This window comes from Scyliorhinus canicula, chromosome 21 (genome assembly GCF_902713615.1).
Source record: "Scyliorhinus canicula chromosome 21, sScyCan1.1, whole genome shotgun sequence".
Lineage (NCBI taxonomy): Eukaryota > Metazoa > Chordata > Chondrichthyes > Carcharhiniformes > Scyliorhinidae > Scyliorhinus > Scyliorhinus canicula.
Genome location: NC_052166.1, coordinates 5301672 through 5309156, shown reverse-complemented (window position 1 = coordinate 5309156; position 7485 = coordinate 5301672). Strand labels below are relative to the sequence as shown.

At 52.3% G+C, this 7485-nt stretch overlaps 1 protein-coding gene across 1 annotated transcript in view; it reads left to right on the top strand.

Annotated features, from left to right (window-relative positions):
* The first annotated feature begins 278 nt into the window (after positions 1-278).
* LOC119955904 (plexin A3-like) overlaps positions 279-7485 on the top strand; it is a 51789-nt gene continuing 44582 nt past the window's right edge. The window contains exons 1-5 of the mRNA XM_038782562.1: positions 279-307; positions 819-989; positions 2884-2977; positions 5978-6217; positions 7376-7485. The exon at positions 7376-7485 is cut by the window's right edge and continues 34 nt beyond it. Coding sequence (XP_038638490.1) covers positions 279-307; positions 819-989; positions 2884-2977; positions 5978-6217; positions 7376-7485 — 644 coding nt within the window. The remainder of the gene's footprint in view (positions 308-818; positions 990-2883; positions 2978-5977; positions 6218-7375) is intronic.

The window sequence follows — 7485 nt, the reverse complement described above, 5'->3', positions numbered from 1 at the left end:
CGTCTTAGAGAGAGAGAGGTCGGACAAATAAATCAGTCCAAAGATGTGCAGGTGAGGTGGATTGGCTGTGCTAAAATTACCCCGTGGTGTCCAAAAGGTGAGGTGGGGTTACGGGAATGGGGGGGGGGGGGGGGGGGGGGATAGTGAGCCTGAGTAGGGTGCTCTTTGAGAGGATTGGTACAGACCCAATGGGCCCAATGTCCTCCTTCAGCACTGTAGGGACTCTGAGTCCCTGGCACGTCCCTGTGTTCACTGGAGTTTCGAAAATCTGGTTCAAAATGACGGAACGCTCAAAGGAACAGAAAGGGTCAACATGGGTAGGGTGTTTTTCCCTTGGTCGGGGAGTCCGGAATCAGTGGCTGCGATTTCAAAATGAGGGGGGTGTCACTTGGCACTGAGATGAGGAGAAATTTTTTCATCTGGAGGGTTGAGGATCTTTGGAATTCTCTACCCCAGTAGCCTCTGGGAGCTCAGTCATTGAGTACGTTTAACGCAGAGATTGATAGGTTTCTAAATACCAATGATATAAAGGCAATAAGTGTGGTGGGGTGTGGTGCAACGGTGTTGAAGTGGATGATCAGATATGATGGTACTGAATCAGGCTCGATCGGCTGAATAGACTCCCCCTATCCCTATGAAAGCGAGCGGACTGTCTTGTCTGTGTTTCCATCTCCGCTGAATAACTTTCCCACCTCCACCCTCCCCTTCCACCACCTCCGCCGCTCCCCCCACCCCTCTCTCTCTCCCCCCCTCTCTCTCTCTCTCCCCCCCCTCTCTCTCTCTCTCTCTCTCTCCCCCCCCCCACTGACGATTCGCAGGAGAAGTGAGAAGGAGATTGTATGTGTAACGTCGGCCTCCTTAACCGGCCCGGGCTCCGCCTTCATCACCGTCAACATCGATCGCGCCGAGATCTCCAACATCGCCCAGAGTTACGTCTACGTGGAGGACCCGACCATCACCAGGGTGGACCCGGAGTGGACCATCGCCAAGTGAGTACGGCCCAGCCCACGTTTAAAACAAAACAAATTATTCTTCTATATCTCTTCCCCCGCCACCTTGCATCAGTCTCAACAGATCCTGCCACACTTATCCCCCACCACCACCCCCAGCGCCTCCTTTGCATCTCTGCTATTTGACTGCAGAAGGCTTCACAGGAAATGCTATCGGGCCTCTAACCACCACACTATACTATAGAATCCCCCCCCCCACAGCTCCACTGCATTACGGTGCTGCACTGTCCAACGATCAGTACTGATGGAGCACCGCACGTTCGGAGGGTCAGTGGTGAGGGAGCGCCGCACTGTCGGAGGGTCAGAACTGAGGGAGCGCCGCACTGTCGGAGGGTCAGTGCTGAGGGAGTGCCGCACTATGGGAGGGTCAGTGATGAGGGAGCACCGCACTGCTGGAGGATCAGTGGTGAGGGAGCGCTGCAGTGTCGGAGCTGCAGTGTAGAGGGAGAATCGGACTGTCGGAGGGTTCATGCTGAGGGAGTACCGCACTGTCGGAGGGTCAGTGCTGAGGGAGCGCCTCACTGTTGGAGGATCAGTGCTGAGAGAGCGCCGCACTGTCGGAGGGTCAGTGCCGAGGGAGCGCTGTACTGTCGCAGTGTCAATGCTGAGGGAGCGCCACACTGTCGGAGGGTCAGTGCTGAGGGAGCGCCGCACTGTCGGAGGGTCAGTGCTGAGGGAGTGCCGCACAGTCGGAGGGTCAGTGCTGAGGGAGCGCTGCAGTGTCGGAGCTGCAGTGTAGAGGGAGAATCGGACTGTCGGAGGGTTCATGCTGAGGGAGTACCGCACTGTCGGAGGGTCAGTGCTGAGGGAGCGCCTCACTGTTGGAGGGTCAGTGCTGAGAGAGCGCCACACTGTCGGAGGGTCAGTGCTGAGGGAGCGCCTCACTGTTGGAGGGTCAGTGCTGAGGGAGCGCCGCACTGTCGGAGGGTCAATGCTGAGGGAGCGCCACACTGTCGGAGGGTCAGTGCTGAGGGAGTGCCGCACAGTCGGAGGGTCAGTGCTGAGGGAGCGCCGCACAGTCGGAGGGTCAGTGCTGAGGGAGCGCCGCACTGTGGGAGGGTCAGTGCTGAGGGAGCGGCGCACTGTCGGAGGGTCAGTGCTGAGGGAGCGGCGCACTGTTGGACAGTCAGTGCTGAGGGAGTGCTGCAGTATTTGAGGGTTAGTGTAGAGGGAGCGCTGCACTGTCGAAGGTACTGTATCTCCCCAGTCCTGCCTGCATGTTCATGTGGACGGACAAATATTTGACGCCTTTGGGTAGCACGGTAGCACTGTGGCTTCACAGCGCCAGGGTCCCAGGTTCGATTCCTGGCTTGGGTGACTGTCTGTGCGGAATCTGCGTGGGTTTCCTCTGGGTGCCCCGGTTTCCTCCCACAGTCCAAAGACGCGCAGGTTAGGTGGATTGGCCGTGCTAAATTGCCCTTACTGACCAAAAAGGTTAGGAGGGATTATTGGGTTACGGGGATAGGGTGGAAGTGAGGGTTTAAGTGGGTCGGTGCAGACTCGATGGGTCGAATGGCCTCCTTCAGCACTGTATGTTCTATGTATGGTCTGCCTTCTCCTGGAACAAGAGTGGGGGTGGGGCATGGGATGGGGTTGTCCCCGGTGTCCTGGGTAACATTTATCCCTCAGCGAACATCAGTAAAAATCATGTTGGCTTTGTTTGGGATCTTACAGTACGCAGATTGGCTGCTTCCATTCCTACACTGCACAGTGAGCACATTGACCGTGCAGTTCTTTGGGACGTCTCGAGCTGGTGAAAGGGGCTGGAGGAAATTCAAAATGCTTCTTGACTATATGTGAGATTCAGTTTGAAAGCACATTCCTCCATGGGGGCTGTTCCCTCGCTAACTGTGACCCCCCTGTTTCCAAACAGCGGCAACACGACCCTGGCTGTGTACGGGACCGGGTTTCTCACCATCCAGGAACCACGGGTCAGGGTGAAGTACAAAGGAGCAGAAACCAGCAATGTAAGTCTGAGGCACTCATTCACTCACTCACTCACTCACTCACTCACTCACTCACTCACTCACTCACTCACTCACTCACTCACTCACACTCAAACAAACGTACACACATTCTCACACACTCAAACACACACAAACATACACACAATCTCACACGCTAACACACGCACACAGATGCACGCACAGACACACAGTCACACACACACAACACAAACAAACATAGACACACACTCACAGACACACAACACACGCAGAGTCACACACACATGCAGACATACATACACACAAACATACACTCACAAACACACAGACACAAACACAGGCACATACACACACTCCCACACAGACACACACTTACATGAACACACACACTAACACATACACATATACACGCACTCACTCTCACACACAAACATACACACATAAACATGCACACACTCAAACACAAACATACGCATATTCTCACACACGTCCAAACACATACACAAATATATGCGCACACACACTCAAATGCACACACCGTCTCTCACACACTCAAACACACACACTCAAATGCATACATACATTCTCACACAACTCAACATACACACACACATACACGCACTCTCACACACACATTCAAATAGAAACACATTCTCACACACACTCAGATACTCACACTAACACACACACTCAAACAAACATATGCACATTCTCACACACAAACATACACACTCACATACTAACACACACACATTCAAATGCACTCAGATAAACATACGCACAGCATCGCATACACCCAAACACAAACACAAAAATGCACACAATCTCACACACTAAGACACACACTCAGATGCACACTCAAACACACAAACATAATCACTCACACACGCAAACATACGCACACAACCATTCACAAACACACTCACACAAACATACATTCATACACACATACAAATACACTTTCTCAAACTCACACACACACACTTTCAAACACACAGACGCATGTATATACAAGTACACACACACATACAAATACACCATATACACAAATACCCACACACACTTCCTCTCTCGCATTCACATACACACACACACACATTCTCACACACACATAAAAATACACACATTCCCTCACACACAGCCACATGTATATACAAACACACACAAGTATGTACGTATTCACACACATTCACTCTCACACACACAATCACAAGTACATACAAATCCATACTGACAGTTCACACACATATATCCAAATACACACACACATACATGTATACACATGTCTACACACATATTCTCACACACACACACACTAACGTGCACTGTGGCCACATTCCCATACATACACACACACACTCATTATCCCACACTCACACTGACAATTAATTTCATTTTCATAAACATTTTAATGTAATTTCTAACATGTGATCTTAGATACGGTGCTGATTTGATCTTAGGTACGTTGCTGATTTGATCATAGATGCAGAGCTGATATGACCATAGATACGGTGTGATCTGATCTTAGATAAGGTGCCGATTTTTTCTTAGATAGGGTATTGATTTGATCTTGGATACGGCACTGATATCTTAGATACGGTGCTGATTTGATCTTAGATATGGTGCTGATATCTTAGATAAGGTACTGATTTGATCTTAGATAAGGGGCGGAATTCTCCGCTCCCGCGCGGCATCGGGAAGGCCGTCGTGAACTCGGCCGAGTTTCACGACAGCCTCGGAGCCCGCTCCTCGCACCCTATTCACCCCCCCAGGGGGCTAGGAGCGGGGCTCCGTAAATCTCGACCGCCGGGCCTTGACCCTTGCGTCAAGGCGGCACGCCGAGAATGACGCGATGGCGGCGCCTAAGTGACGTCAGCCACGCATGCGCAGGTTGGCCGGCTACAACCGCGCATGCGCGGCTGACGTCACGACTGCTGCCGGCTTCAACCCGCGCATGCGCCGTTGCTGTCTTCCCCTCCGCTGCCCCGCAAGACGTAGCAGCTTGATCTTGCGGGGCAGCGGAGGGGAAAGAGTGCGTCGCTTGATGCCGGCCTGTCGATCGGGGGGCACCGATCGCGGACCAGTCCCCTCCCGAGCACGGCCGTGGTGCTCACTCCCCTCTCCGCCCCCCACAAGCCACAAATGAGCATTTGGCGCCATGTTCACGACGGCAGCGACCAGGCGTGGTTGCCGCCGTCGTGAACCGGTCGGGAACGTCAGGCCGCTCGGCCTATCCGGGCTGGAGAATCGGCGGTCGCCGTGAAAAACAGCGAGCGGCGATTCATCCGAGCGGGGGGGTGGGAGAATCGCGGGGGGCGCCAGGACGGCGTGTCGTGATTCGCCCCGCCCTCTCGCGATTCTCCCACCCGGCGTGGGGAGCGGAGAATCGCACCCAAGGTGCTGATTTTTCATTAGATAGGGTACTGATTTAATCTTGGATACGGCGCTGACATATATTAGATACGGTGCTGATTTGATCGTAGATATGGTGCTGATATCTTAGATAAGGTGCTGATTTGATCTTTGATCCGTTGCTGATATGACCTTAGATATGGCGCTGATATGAGCTTCGATCCGGTGCCTACATGATCTTACATACGGTGCTGATATATCTTAGATCTGTTGCTGATATGATCTTTGATACAGTGCCGATATGATGTTACATACGGTGCTGATATATTTAGACACGGTGCTGATTTGATCTAAGATACATTGCTGATATGATCTTAGATACGGTTCTGAATTGACCTTAGATACGGTGCTGAATTGACCTTAGGTACAGTGCTGAATTGACCTTAGATACGGTGCTGAATTGACCTTAGATACGGTGCTAAATTGACCTTAGATACGGTGCTGAATTGACCTTGGATACGGTGCTGAATTGACCTCCGATACGGTGCTGAATTGACCTCAGATACGGTGCTGAATTGACCTTAGATACGGTGCTGATATGGGCTGTCCTTCTTCATGAGCCTCTGTCTAACTGCTGTTCCTGTTCCCTCTGCTCTCTTGCTCCGATAGACCTGTAGCACTCACAATGATACGCTGATGCTGTGCCAGGCACCGGGAATCATTGCCACTCGGCGGCCCGTGCCCGAGAGTGGTGAGGTGCCCGAGGAGTTTGGCTTCATCCTCGACAATGTTCAGTCGCTGCTCTCCCTGAACGGCACCACCTTCACCTACTATCCTGATCCAGAATTCGAGCCATTTGGTTCCACGGGCGTTCTGGAAATAAAGCCGGGATCACCGATCATACTGAAGGTAACGTGGACTCATGGGTCATAGGTCACAGGGCGTTTTCTAGCCCCACAGCCTGCGACATCTGAGGAGATTGAATGGAATGGTCTGAGGGCAGAGGCTTCACTCTGTACTTAATCCCGTGCTGTACCTGTCCTGGGAGTGTTTGATGGGGACAGTGTAGAGGGAGCTTTACTCTGTACCTAACTCTGTGCTGTACCTGTCCTGGGAGTGTTTGATGGGGACAGTGTAGAGGGAGCTTTGCTCTGTATCTCACCCCATGCTGTACCTGTCCTGGGAGTGTTTGATGGGGACAGTGTAGAGGGAGCTTTACTCTGCATCTAACCCCGTGCTGTACCTGTCCTGGGAGTATTTGATGGGGACAGTGTAGGGGAGCTTTACTCTGTATCTAACGCCGTGCTGTACCTGTCCTGGGAGTGTTTGATGGGGACAATGTAGAGGGAGCTTTACTCTGTATCTAACCCTGTGCTGTACCTACCCTGGGAGTGTTTGATGGGGACAGTGAAGAGGGAGCTTTACTCTGTATCTAACGCTGTGCTGTACCTGTCCTGGGAGTGTTTGATGGGGACAGTGTAGAGGGAGCTTTACTCTGTACCTAACTCCGTGCTGTACCTGCCCTGGGAGTGTTTGATGGGGACAGTGTAGACGGAGCTTTACTCTGTATCTAACCCCGTGCTGTAACTGTCCAGGGAGTATTTGATGGGGACAATGTAGAAGGAGCTTTACGCTGTATCTAACCCCGTGCTGTACCTGTCCTGGGAGTGTTTGATGGAGACAGTGTAGAGGGAGCTTTACTCTGTATCTAACCCCGTGCTGTACCTGCCCTGGGAGTGTTTGATGGGGACAGTGTAGAGGGAGCTTTACTCTGTGTCTAACCCCGTGCTATACCTGTCCTGGGAGTGTTTGATGGGGGCAGTGTAGAGGGAGTTTTACTCTGTATCTAACTCCTGATTTTTCTTTCTCTCTTCACGCCTTTCTCTTTCACTCGCTCTCTCTATCTCTCCGTCCCCCTTTCCTCCTTTGATCACTCCTGCTGTTTCCGTGTCTGTCTCTGCGTCACACTGCAGTGAATCGTTTAATCCACCTCCCCTCCTAACGTTCCGGCATTTTGTTTTTGATCTCTCTCGCCCGTCTTTCCCTACCCCCTCCCCCCCTCGCAAGGGTCGGAATCTGATCCCAGGCGGATCCGGGAATGCCCGGCTGAACTTCACCGTGCTGATCGGGGACAAGGCCTGTCTTCTCACTGTCTCGGAGGTCCAGCTCCTCTGCGA